Source organism: Podarcis muralis, chromosome 3, assembly GCF_964188315.1.
Source record: "Podarcis muralis chromosome 3, rPodMur119.hap1.1, whole genome shotgun sequence".
Taxonomy (NCBI): Eukaryota; Metazoa; Chordata; class Lepidosauria; order Squamata; family Lacertidae; genus Podarcis; species Podarcis muralis.
In genome coordinates, this window is record NC_135657.1 from 15521821 (window position 1) to 15536047 (window position 14227).

The 14227-nt window shown below is 45.6% G+C and overlaps 1 protein-coding gene across 3 annotated transcripts in view; it reads right to left on the reverse strand.

Moving 5' to 3' along the window:
* The window catches only part of PPP1R21 (protein phosphatase 1 regulatory subunit 21), a 40026-nt gene extending 31827 nt beyond the window's left edge, over positions 1-8199 (reverse strand). For all 3 annotated transcript variants that reach the window (XM_077925470.1, XM_077925471.1, XM_077925469.1), the window contains exons 1-3: positions 8043-8199; positions 3604-3672; positions 1689-1835 (exon numbers count right to left, since the gene is read on the reverse strand). In XM_077925470.1, coding sequence (XP_077781596.1) covers positions 1689-1835; positions 3604-3672; positions 8043-8102 — 276 coding nt within the window. In that variant the 5' untranslated portion in view covers positions 8103-8199. The remainder of the gene's footprint in view (positions 1-1688; positions 1836-3603; positions 3673-8042) is intronic.
* Positions 8200-14227: the final 6028 nt, after the last annotated feature.

Below are 14227 nucleotides of genomic sequence, written 5' to 3' on the forward strand. Positions count from 1 at the left end.
GCATGGCCAAAGTTGGGAGTTGTAGTTCAGGAACATCTGGAGGGCCACAGTTTCTCGGAAGCAGCGAGCAACATGGACTCATGAACCCAGAGCTCCCAGTTCTCTATGGCAGCACATCAACCTCTGAGGGAACCCCACTCTCCTAACTTTCCCTTTATCTATTTTGCTGTCTGCCCAGAAGGCCGTAATTTTGTGCAATTTCTCACTTCCTCAATTGTACAACGGAGAGAATGCGGGCAATTCTTGGCTTGCTTCCTCCTCTTGCTTTTATTGAAGATCCTGCACCACGGGTTCTATAAAATGTGCTAGTCATAACGATTTAATGAGAAGCAGGAAACGAGCGACGATCTGGCTTCAACTAATCTGGCAACATCTGCTTTCAGAGATTGCATCAAATGGCAAGAAGGCACATTATGCACTTTAGTTGCTCAAGCTAAGGGGGTCCAGTCTTGGGCACTGGCCAGATAAGTGCCTGGGAATCAAGCATAATATGGTACTCAGGGTTCCGCAGAGGAAGGGCATGGTATAATTGTAATAAATAACCAGTCCATTTTTGTTGTTGTTGTTTCGTCGTTTAGTTGTGTCCGACTCTTTGTGACCCCATGGACTAGAACATGCCAGGCACGCCTGTCTTCCACAAGACACTCCTTCATGGATCACTGCCTTGTATGGTGAAGGGGCTTAAATAACTCAAAGAAGCTACAAGCTGTGCTGTGCAGGGCCACCCAAGATGGACAGGTCATAGTGGAGAGTTTTGACTAAACATGATCCACCTGGAGCAGGAACTGGAAAGCCACTCCAGTATCCCTGCCAAGAACACTCCATGGACAAAGTCCATTTTAGGACACATCAAATACTAAAATAATGACGGGGGGGGGGATCAGGTAATACAGCAGGAAAGAAACCTCTTAGACAGCAACCCAATGCACAATTACCTTGGAGCAATACCCAAAGAGCATAGTGGGGCTCCCTTCAGAGTAAATATGCATTAAGATTGCATTATCAGTATCTAACAGGAAGAGCAGAGAAGACCAAGCAGTAACCGGGAATGCCAAACAGGGCAGACGCCAGAGGCACCTGCTGAGGCCTAAATTCAAGTCCCTTGAATCTGACCATGGCACCTCACTTGCTTATCCTCCTTCTCCTTCTGGCCTCAAGACGATAAGGGAGAAAAGGGTGATGGCAGTGAGGAGGAACATCAGCTGCTGCCACCTGATTACTTGTCAGCTCTTTGCCTGGGAAACCCTGCTTTCAAGAAACACTTCCTAGGTGACCTTCGACCAGCCACTTCAGCCTGGTGCACCCAAAGAAACTGATATTTTCACAAAGCAATCCTACCCATATTTACAGTATGTGCAATGGTGCTTACTCTAGCCTCAATAAATACAGACTTCTATGAGCCAACGGAACACATTCATAGAAGAGGTTCCCCACTGGCCCTCTGCATGAGTCATTCCTCTGCCTTGCCCTCCTTCAAACTAGCCCTCCAACTGCTGGAAGTGGGTAATTCTCCCATGTCACAGAGTCGGCCGTGTTCCCTAACCCAAACAACACCTCATGAAGAAATTTATTTTTGGATCCAAGAGCAAAGCCTGATACTTCAGCGGGTTATACCTCAACCAACAGAAGGCTGGGAAAATGCTGCTTCGCAAAAATACTTGCACAGGTTGATTCAGGTAGGTACCCACCTTGTTCTTCTTGCCTTTAGATTCACTTAGGACAAGTTCATCCTGAAGCAGCTCTACCCTCTTTGCCAGCTGTTGGTTTCGAAAGGTCAGACTGTCCATTTCCTGCTGCAGCTTTCTGAGTGACTGGTCCTTCATTTTCAGTTGTTCCTGTGTTTGGGAGAAGCAGTTTTATCACAATAGATTCCGACAAGATTTTCTTTTTTACAAAGCAGGAAGCTGTCCTAATTTTTTAAAGAAAGGACACTTCCCATCCCCTGTCTTTACAGAGCATCCAACCCACAGTGCACTTTCTCCACTCACCAGGAAAAGATAGAAGGGGATCTATGAGATCTTTAAATGCTAATCAATTCCTTTCTGCACTTTAACTACCCTACTGCACCAACAACAGTAAAAGCAAATTCTTATTTACTCTTTCCATATAAATCTGTAGACCGTATACAGGGAAGAGATTACACACTGTGTTATGGGTTGGGAGAGGCATAGCAGATGCTATCTTCCTTAGCAATACTGGAATAAAAGACTGAAATTCTGAAATGAAAACCCAGCATAAGACTAGTTTAAAAGAGAAATAAAGGCATTTGAATTCTTAACTAGTAGCATCTATTTTAAGCAACCTTAAGTATTTTGCTATTGCTGTTTTAAGCAACTCAGAGGTAGAACTGCCTTGCATGCAGAAGGTCCAAGATTCAAATTCTTGGTGTCCTCATGTAAAGTTGGGGAAAGCTCCCATCTGAAACTAGATGAACTAATGGCCTGACAAAGTATAAAGGAAATTCCTATGTTTCTAAGTTCCTATGCTTGCTCTTGAGATTTTCCCAACCCTGTTAATCTGCTATTCAAAATAAAAGCAATCTTTTGGATAAGCATTTTGATTCTGGCTGTACCACAATATACACATTCAACCAGGCTGGCAGTACTGCAGGAGAGTTAGGCAAATGTCAATTTTTTCCCCAGCCCCTCTGTGCAGCTTTCTTGCACAGCTTCAGAGAGGGAGGGAGGAACGTAAACCACTTTACAAAAACCAGGTGGCGAATTATTTATCCACCCTTATAGCAGCAAGAGAAAGGAAGAAATGAGGAACTACGAGGGTTGAATTCATTTTGTTCCTTATTCATATACTTATTGGATTGATACCGGCCTTTCCAATGGCACTTTCAAGGAAGCTGAAAACATTACCATTGCACAAGCCAGTTACAGTAATTTGGTAGAAAATCATAACAAAGAGCGATCTCCAACAAAGCAATTCCATTAGTGCAAGCGCTTCCGTTTGTACAACTTCCACTCCTGGCACGATCTCCCCAAATCTGTTCTGTGGGGTTGGGGAGACCCCCCAGAACAGATTTAGGGCACAGATAAAGAGGAGAGGCAGGACTTTCTGTTGCACAGCCAAAAGTCCTTGCACTAATGGAACTACTTCAGTGAGTACTACCCAGACAAAAGAAATCGTATGATGATTCTTGAAGTAAACTTGGAGAACAGAATTTGGGAAATCCCTTGGGTGCTGTCAGTTAAGAGTTATGTTGATAACTGTCCTGGAAAGCAGATGTGGGATTCTGCCCCTCCCTCTGCTGCTGACAGCTAGTGGTCCTCTTTCCAGCAGCAGTAGTGGTGGAAAACAGAAGGCTGGCTTTCATTGGCCTCACCCTCACTTGCCAGCAGAGAGGCATCTTCTGCAGAAGCAGCAGCAACAGATCTCTGTAAGATTCTATCAATACATGCTGTGGTGTGTGTTCTTAAAAAATCCAAGAGATGTTTGACACCTTATATGTCAATAAAAAAACAGCCTGGCCCTTGAATGTATGCATGACATGGAGCTAGTGCCAACCCTGTACAAACAAGGCAGAACTGTGTCATGTAAGCAAGCAGTAAATGTGAGAATCAAGCTCATTTTCACTTCATTGTTTGAAAAGCATACCTTCAGTGATGCTGAATTTGCTTGCTCATCCACCACACCCTTTTTCAGTACATGGTTCTGAGCTCGAAGCTGCAAAAGAGAGACAATGAGAAATCATTAACTCAGTGATGAAGCAATGAGGTTGCATTGAGCTGATCATTAGCCACCTGCAAAATCTTGCCTTTCTCTAGGAAAATAAGCAGCACACTCAGAGGACCACAGAAAAAGCATAAACGTTATTTGTAAGCTCATAATATAGAATCTAAATTAAATTTTAGACTTGGGCAAGTCAATTTAGCCACCTAATTTTTTCAAGATGCGAAGGGCATTGCCAAGCTAAAAACAGAGAACTTCCAGTGCAAATCTGATTGTGGTTGCTAAAGTACTTTTAGCTACAAAAGGTCTGGAGATATTGGCTCCATGGAGAATTTGATGGCATTGGTTCACAGTGTGTTTCAGTAGCCCAGTGATTTTTGAAGTAGAAGAATCAGGAGCTTTGCGGGTCTATTGGACTCAGAAGTGACACCACCACAGAATGATCTGCAAACTATTTACCAGGGAAGGTCTCCATCTCAGTAGCAGAACACATGCTCTGCTGCAGAAGGTCCTAAGTTCAACCCCTGACATCCCCAGGTGGGGCTGGGCAAGTTTCTCTGCCTGAAACCGTGAAGAGCCTTTAGCAGTGAGGGTAGACAAAACTGAGCTGGACCGACTGGTGATCTGACTTGGAATCGATCACTTCAGTTGCCTATCAATGGTTCCAAATCCCCAATTAGATGGATAGTAATAAGTATGGCTCCCTGAAAAATATATTGCCTGCTGCAACTGGTCTTTCTCTTCAATACGAAGGTGCAGGGGAATGTTGTGTGGGCTGTGTTCTAAGTTCACATGCAACTATCACAAAATGCAGCAGGCCTGAGCATTGACACACAAGGCGCTGACCCGAAAACTAGAAAATGTCCCTAGAATCCCCATCAACACACAGTGTTCCTCAGCAGACATTCAGGAGTTACTCGTTAACGAAGCTGATGTAGGAAACATTCAACAGCAGCAGTACACGACACTTGCAATGTTTCATTTAAATTACAGTTTTAAAAATCATACCAAACATTAAAACAGGCTGTCCTTGCTCTTCAAAAAAATCAAACATTTTCTCTTTGGGGAATGGTGGCTGAAAAGAGTCCAAATCCCACTTCAAGCTTTTCAGAATGGGAGTGCATTTGATAGCCGGTGTTCCTTTGTGTGCATATTTACACGACTAGGAAAATGAATTTTAGTGCTTATTTTGATAAAATATTAATGACACTGGTGAACAAGGCATTTAAACGACAAATTACTTTCCCAACTGACGTGGCATGCAAAATACACATTTTTAAGTCATTAACTGTTTTGTTTCTTATTTCCACACTACAACACATAGTGGTGCTTCTTTATGTATAGCAGGCATGTCCAACAGGTCGATCACGATCTACTGTCGATCGCGTGCATGTCCCTGGTCAACTGCGCCCGTGCAGTCCTTATTGATCCCAAAAAAAAGCTCAACAACTTAGGTCAGCCTCACCTTAAAAAAGCTCAACAATTATTCCTGACTATGACAATGGGTAGATCACAGCCAGGTTTTTTTTATACTGGGAGTAGATTGCAGACTCTTGGAAGTTGAACGAACCTGATCTATAGGATTACCAGCGTATGTTTTGCTCCAAACAGGTTCATCTCTTCTGTTGGCATCCATCTTGGGAGACCATGCCTTTGGGGGTGAAAGCAAACTCTTCCAACCCACGTTATCTATCACTGAATAGCCATAGTAGTCTCATGTACCTAGTAGTTAGGTATAGTACTCAGGATAGGGGGTCTTGATTCAGGCAAACCTGAGCCCTGACTTTTTTCTTTAGGCACTGTTAGAATCACTGCCATTATCTCTTCCTCTCAGCTGTTGTAGATGGAAGCCTTAAGGCAGCGCTTTCCAAACTGTGTCGATATGTAGGTGTGTAATGTGAACATTCCTTGCGCTCCTCCTGGGGTTGGAAAGAAGGGGTTAGTTTAACCTCCGGTTTGCTAGCAAAACTGAATTACTGCATCGCGAAATGATGCATGTCTAAAAAGTGTCACCAACATGAAAAGTTTGGAGAGCTCTGCCTTAAGGAATGAATCAGATGTGCTAGGGAAGTAGGGAGAAAAAGGGAAGTCTGAGTGAACATCTCACCAACACTAAAGACAAAAAATATGAAGGATAGCAATAATTCAGCAGCAATGTTAAAAAGAAAAAAGAAAAAGTTGTATCTGGACAGGAGAATCAAGAGATCCACGTAATCTATAGCTGGTAACTCTCACTACCAAGGAGGGCATCACTATACTAATAAGAGACTATTATTCTTAAGTGCAAAGAAGCAACTTCAAGTTAGCCCTGTGTGCAGGGGACACTCTGTCTCAATATTAATAGCAGAAGATGTTGAAAAGACAGGAAAAACAGATGGCACTTCAAAACTAGAACTAAGGAAGTATATATACTTCCTCATGACAGAGAATCTGTATCACTACCAAGAGAGACTGGTAGCAGGAAGTATCTCAAAACAAATATTCATATGTGTATGTGTGCATCTCCTGAGAAACTGAACTATGAAAGCATGTAGTGTACCGATAGTGTAGACTTGCTGCTGTGGAATTAACACACAAATGTTGGTGTCAGAATTAGAAGTCATTGGTCATATTATAAGAGGGAGATTGTCACATCGAAGAGCTTCAGCATCAACCCTGTAAGAAGTGCTAGTATCACAAATAAGACTTTTTAACACTTCAGTCAATGAAAATTTACATCATAAAAGCTAGTTAGATTTTAAGATGCTACTAAGCTTTTAAAATGCTTTTTATTGATATTTTTAATATACAAGGGCTAGCTGAGCACACCCATGCATATGAAAGTGCCTAAGGATACAGTAATCACTTTGTTGTTTTTTTGCAGGACAAGCAACTGCTTTGTAAAAGGCAACAGCCCCAGCACTGTATCAGCACTAAGGGCTGGTATGGACAGCTCCTGCATTAATATTCCCTAAGTACACAAAACAGAAAACAACAGCCACCATCACAGTGAATGCAAGAAAGCAGCTGTGCAGAAAGTATACTCTTTATTCAGCATCTAGCTGTCCCCCTGCAAGGAATGCAAAGATCTTAGGAGCCCATCTAATTCAGCATCCTATTCTCACAGTGGCCTACCAGAAGCTTATGGAAAATCCACAGGCAGGACCTGAGTGCAACAGTGCTCTGCTCAGTTGCGATTTTCAGCACCTGCTTTTGAGAAACATATTCGCCTCCAACAGTGAAGGCAAAATGTAAGCTTTTCTGGCTAGTGGCTATTGACAGCCATATCCTCATCTCTGAAAAAAAAGGGGGGGGGAGGTATGTGTATCTGCCATCCCTCCTACACGCTCCTTTCTGCCCTGGGTTAGACATTGGGATGGGCAAGTACCAACAGGCTGGATTAGATCCAGGAACCTTTAACTGCTGACCCCTGGCTCCCCGCACTATGCCGATTTGCAGGTACAGTCATACCTCCGGTTACAGACGCTTCAGGTTGCGTTTTTTCGGGTTACGGATGCGCTGAAACCCAGAAGTACCAGAACAGGTTACTTCCGGGTTTTGACAGCCACGCATGCGCAGAAGCGCTAAATCACGCTTTGCGCATGCACAGAAGCGCCGAATTGCAACTCGCCATGCACAGACACGGTGCTGTGGGTTACAAATGTGCCTCCCGCACGGATCACGTTCGCAAACCAAGCATCCACTGTACACACTCAGGAACCTCTTATGCCCTTTTAAAATGGGGGGGGGGGTTGGAGGCGGTTACTGGGTTGCTTTTATTTTGATTTTATATTTTGTGGTTTTATACTATATTTTGATTTTGCTCTGTGAACTGCCCTGAGAACTCTGGGTATAGGGCGGTATATAAATTCAATAATAATAATAATAATAATAATAATAATAATAGCAACCTGCCATACTATTTGCCCATCTAGCCCAGTACCGTCTGCTACAATGTGCAGGAGCTCTCAAATACGAGCAGCTCCCGTTAATTAAAACAACCACCTGGAACTGCGAAGGACTGAAGCCTTCTGCACGCCAAGCATGTGCGCTGCAACTGAGCCTTGGTCCTTCACCCCCAAATAAACATCTCTGCTTGCCCGAGGTAGCCCAGCACTTCCCACGGGAGGAGAGACCTGTCATTCCGCGCCCGTCTCTGCCCGGCTGCAACAGGACTGAGGCAGGGAGAAGGAAGCGGCGGACCCTGCCTCAGTCCTGGCTGAGCCAGGGCGGAGGCGAGCGGGGTCCGCGAAAACTGACCCTGCGGGGCTCCCGTACCCTTGCGAGGGTCCCCTCAGTATGAAGGGACCTGGGGCGGGGGCGTCGCTACGAGGTAGCCCCGCGAGGAGGCCTCCGCGTCGAGGGGCGGCGGCGCGGCCCAATACCTTGGAATACTCCTGAGCCAGCTTCTGGTACTTCCCTTGCAGCTCGGCAGCCGCCGCCATGGCCGCTCACCGCAGGCGCGGCTGAGGGACGGGGAGACCCGCTATCCGCAGAGCCGCCCCGCCGCCGCTCAGCCCACAGAGGGAGACGCACTTCCGGGTTCGGGCGGAGCTGGCGCGCTAACGTCACCGCGCAGCCTCGGCCCGGCGCCCGCCGGTCCGCCATCTTGGATCCCCTACCCGACCAGCGGCGGTTGAAAAGGGAGCGGGTCGGGAGGGAGGGGGGAAGTAGGCGACGTGAAAGTGCCACTGCCGCAGTAGGCACTGCCGGGTGAGGGGAGCGGGGCTTGAACCATAAACGGCCGCTCCCCGTTTTCTCGCGGCCGGCGGCCGGCCAACGGAAGTCGGGGCGGAACATGTGATTGCGGGCGCCCTCTGCGCGCGCGCGCCGCTACTGTCGCCATGGTAACCGGCGCCCTGGTCGCCGTGCGCGGGGCGTCTTCTATGGCGGTTCGGCTCAGTGGCTACGGGGTCTCCCCCACGGGCCGCGGCGATGGACGACGCCTCCCAGAATGCAGCGGGGCTGCGTTGCCATGGCAGCCGTAGATTTTTTTTCCCCGAGGGCTGGGAACACAAAAGGCCGGAGCTGGGGCTGCGCTGGCTGGGCTAGTGCCTGGAGGGGAGGCCCTTTTCTCCACGGGCTTAGGCTGCGAGCGACCCTTGAGTTTGGCGGGCCTTGCTTCCCAGCAGGGAGGGTCAGAATCGCACTACTGAGCTGACTTGGGAAGGAAAACCTGTCGCACGAAGTAGCCTCTCCATAGGGTTGCACTGTGGGCATCTTGAGATGACACAAACCATAGAATCCTAGAGTTGGAAGGGACCCCTGAGGGTCATCTAGCCCAACCCCCTGCAATGCCAGCACAGGCAGCTGTCCCATGCGGGTATCGAACCTGCATCCTTGGTCATTATCAGCACCAGGCTCTTACCAACTGGGCTATCCAGGCGCTTTAGGAGTCTTCGCTCCTGAGCACAGCATCATTGAAGACAATGTGGTTTGGGTGGCCCTCGCCAAAGTGATGGATAACATTTTGGGCGGATGAGGCAAATGCAGTGAGGTGAAGGTCGCCAGTGCCTACCCACTATTCTCCCTGCTATGTTTGAGGCAGCAGCGTACCTCTGAATGCCAGTTGCTGAGAACGGCAGGGCTGCTATTCTTATTTAAAACATTTACATACTACCATTTCTTCCAAAAAAAGCTCAAAGTGGTGTACAAGGTGATGACCCTTGGGGTCCCTTGCAACAACCTTGTAAGGTAGGTTGCGTTGGTGGCTGGCCTAAGATGATAATAACAACAACAATAATAATAATAATTTTTTATTTGTACTCAGCCAGGGCTGGGCTCAAGGCAGCTAATGCCAAATATAAATTACCATAAAACGTAATAGAGGGGGAAAAACAGTTAATTAAAATACGGCTTAAAATTCAGCTTAAAACGCAGCCTCATTTTAGTAATGTAAAGGTAAAGGTACCCCTGCCCGTATGGGCCAGTCTTGACAGACTCTAGGGTTGTGCGCTCATCTCACTCTAGAGGCCGGGGCCAGCGCTGTCCGCAGACACTTCCGGGTCACGTGGCCAGCGTGACGACGCTGCTCCAGCGAACTGGCACCAGAGCAGCACACGGAAACGCCGTTTACCTTCCCGCTATAAAGCGGTACCTATTTATCTACTTGCACTTAAGGGTGCTTTCGAACTGCTAGGTGGGCAGGAGCTGGGACCGAACGACGGGAGCTCACCCCGCCGCGGGGATTCGAACCGCCGACCATGCGATCGGCAAGCCCTAGGCACTGAGGTTTTACCCACGGCGCCACCCGCGTCCCCTCATTTTAGTAGTAGCCCATAAATCAAGACCATAAAGGGAGGAAACGTCAGATATTCACCCGAGCCAGCTATCCATGCTGGTCCTACATGGGGCAGAAAAAAAGCCAAGGGAAAATTTATATACCAAATCCCATATAAGGGGTCAGAGTGAGTCCAAGCCGAAGGCCAGGCGGAACAGGTCCTGCAGAAAGATGTCAAATCCCACAGGGCCCTGGTCTCTTGTGACAGAGTGTTCCACCAAATCGGGACCAGTGCTGAAAAGGCCCCGGCCCTAGTTGAAACCAATCTAACCTTCTTGAGGCTCGGGACCTCCAAAGTGTTGTTATTTATGGACCTTAAGGTCCTCCGCAGGGCATGCCCAATGAGTTTCATGGCCAAGTGGGGATTCGAATCCTGGTCTCTCAGTTCATAGTCCCAATGCTAACTCAGTGGTTCTCAAGCTTTTTGCTCTGGACCACATTTTCAGAATAAGAATTTGCTCACTCCACACTGAATTTTTAATTGATAAGAAATACATTGGAAAACAAAAATAAAACTCCTAGCAGTGGTTGATTTATAACGTAGACAACTACTTTTTAATATGATAATGGGGCAACCAAAAAGTATAAAAAGAAAATGAATCATTCCCAAGATATAAATGAGCCTTGTTACTTATGTACCTTAACTATGTGTACAAACTCAATGAGTGAGCTTGCTTTCGCTGGGTAATCTTATTTATAGTAGGTCTAATCAAAACACTCAAATTAGACCTATGCAAATAAGCCTTTCTCTTCTGACCTTTAATTTTTTCAGAAAATATATTCTGCAAATAATAATAAAATACTATACTACACTACACTTAAATGTTTAGATATTTCTTTGATTGTCCTTGAATCTTCCTGCCACACTGGCCATCCTCTTTGCACAACAGGTATGGTGCACCACTGCTCTAACCATTACACCACACTGGCTCTGCTTTCAGGCTTCCCACAGTGGTTATCCGCCTGGCCACTGTGAGAAAACCAGGATGTTGGACCAGGTAGTCCTTTGGCTGGATCCAGGACCAGGAGGGCTCTTCTGATATGGGTGTTCTCCCAATGACCACCCTGCGATTGGCAGACAACAAAGGCTGTGGCAGACAGGCCCAGGATTAGTGGAGACTGCCAGGGCCCAATGACCTGCCCAATGGTACTAGGTGCTGATACCTGCCATGCAGTTACATGTCATTGGAAGTGAGGTGGGTGGTGCCCTGGGACAGTCATTTTCAGATGTGGCACCCCAAGTTCCTAATAATTCCCTCAGGAAGGCTTGCCTGGCATTGCACTTGATGCCTTTTTCGCACCCGGTGAAAATCTTTTCAGTTGCTCGGGACTTTAGATCTTTTAATCCTGTTTGGTGGTGGCTGTTTCATTTGAATATAATTTCAGTGCTGACATCTGTGCTGCACTACTATTTTATTGCCTAACTTAGAAGCCTCACTACTCCAGCAGAATGCCAAGTACAACAATGGTATGGAGACAGAGTATGTGGTAAGAGCAACAGTGGTGTAAACCAAAGTATAAGAGTTTTAAAAACCCAGATAGCACAGAAAAATATCATGAGAAAATGCATGCATCAACTAAGTCCAGGTCATGATGGGAATTTGTAGTGTTGTTACGGGTAGAAAGGGCTTAAACTTTGACAGAGATTCCAGAGGTGCCTGTTTAATTTTGAGCTGTGCCTACAAAAGTTTCTGAAGATTTAAGTCACTTCTCTGGATACCGAAACCCAATTAACGTTTTACACATTCCCTGTGAATAACCCAATTTGCTCTTTATCTTGAAGTTCACTAGGGGGAGCTTTTTGTCTGTGATTGGAACGTAAGCTCCGCTTTTCTGTAGAAATAAAACAGAAGCTCCCAATTCAACTAAAGTTGGTTATGTGACTAAGGCCGAAACTAGACAAGTCACCACTCATACAATTAGCAATTGTGTGAATGGCTTTTAAAAAGTAAATATCAGGTGTGTTGAGTAGTCTGTGTCTGGATGTGCACCAAGTGGGGAAAGGGAGGATGGTTCCCCAATGTGGTCTCAGTTTGGACCCAGGACCCACTTTGCAAGGAAGAAAACCTTTTATTATTTACTTTAAGTATTTCCACGCACCCCATGTCATCTGAAAAAGGTTCACACAGCAGCTTACAGAGTTCTTGCTGGATCAGAGCAAGGGTCAATTCCCCGTACATTGTGTATCACCCAGGGCTGAGTGATGTATTGATACATAGTCCAAAATTGGCAGGAACTGATTCATAAATGAAACAATAACCAAAACAAAAATTCCCAAATATCTCTGGAAACTAACAAGAAGGGGTTGAAGCTTATGGTCATAGACTGTACAGCTGTACTTTGGAAGTCAAATGGAATCGATTCCGGAAGTCCGTTCAACTTTCAAAATGTTTGAACACCAAAGAGCAGCTTCTGATTGGCTGCAGGAATGTTCAGCTTCCAAAAATAGTTCCCAAACCGGAACAGTCACTTCCAGCTTTGCGGTGTTCGGGAGCCAAAACGTTTGAGAACTAGGCTATTCGAAAACCAAGGTACGCCTGTAGGTTGTATCTGGCAACTAGTACTCAGTGCTACCTTGATTCTGTAAAGTGAAGGTTCAAAGTTTATTATGACCTATCCTTTTTTTTTAACCCATCCTAGTTTGGGTCCGTCGTCAAATTTTATGACCGCAAACATCACAAGTTAATGCACCATGTAGTAAAGTTCTTCCTTCTGCCCAGTCATGTTCGTTTACGGGTTCTGAGAATTTCACTACAGTTTTCTGTGAACCGGGGAGGGTGTGGGGAGAGAACCAGAAATTGTTGGGAAACGGCCATTGTGAGTCATCCGAAGCCAGAAGCTCCAGCTGAACCCAGCCCCACAGAAACCGATGCTGCAATGCTCCAAACGGCTGTTTTGTTTCTGTTATCATAGCAACAGTAAGGCTGAGCAGCAAAATGTACATGCTTTCCCATGACAGTCTTGACAAATCTCTCTTGTACAGGCAGTGCCTTTTAAATCTCTCCAAACCCAGTTATTCTTTACTGTACTTAGAAAACCAGGCATGAGGGGAAGAGCAGAATGTACAGACAGGTGTGTGCTTGGTTACACATAAAATCCATAAAATATTGTGATGCTAGGGAAGCATTATGGGCTACTGATGTTGCCACAGCAAGATCCCATGTAAGGCAAATGCAAACCTCTGTTCTGCACTTTTCTCCTAAGCTTATTTTAATCCTCCATACTTGCAAAAAACACTTTACTAATATGATATTGGGGCCAAATAAACCACATTGCATCATTTTAAAATAGAGAGGGAGATGCATTTGACAACGACTCCAGTTTATTGTACATGTGTATGGTTTTCAGATCCTGTAATAACTTGGTTTAAGGCATCTCCCTTTATTCCTGATACAGGCCAAGTGGCTGTGAGTTTCTGTTTCATTTCTCACTATGCCCTGAGGTAGGTTCAGTCCAGGGCATTGTGGGAAACTTAAAAGTGGCAGTCGGTACTGTTAAGTTGTGGGTGAACATATCAGACGACACAGCAATTCTTCAAACAGCTCTTGTTTATTCACAGACCCAGAACAGAACTGAACTGAAGGGTTCAGCCAGCCTGCTTATATAGAGTTCCACTACAACGCAACAGTAACAACTTTCTGTAACTATCCAATCACTGACCGTCACTTTCAATCCCTTATTTGCATATGTGCACCTGAGTCAAAACTATCTACAGTATCCCCCTGCTGGCCTAGGGTGAGAACTTCAGCCTGGCACTGATTGGATAACCTCAAAACTTTATGGGCACCTTAGTTGGCATCAGGGATAGGCTCTGGCAGAGCGCTGGTTCCCCAGTTGCTGTTCCCTGATGCCACATATTAACATCAGGCCTAGCAAAACCTGCCTCTTGCTTGACACACACTAGTCTTCACCAGCAGGACTTTTTGTAGCCACTATTCCTATGGAATCTGCAAGCACAACCATTTGCTTGTTGCATATTAGCAAAGCATACGCTCCAACATTTCTCCAGTGAAAACAGGGACGTCCTATTCAACAACAAACAACAACTAATAATAATAATGCCATTAATTTGATTTTGAAATTATTTTAGAATGCATTTCAATTAATTGATTGTGATTTTATTAGCCGCTCTGAGTCCGGCTTTGGCTGGGGAGGGCGGGATATAAATAAAATTTTAAATTTATAATTAAATAAAATTATTATTATACTTAATAATAATTGTTGTTGTACTATTTATACCTTACCCATCTAACTGGCTCACTCCAGGCAGCCTGGGTAGCTTCCAGCATA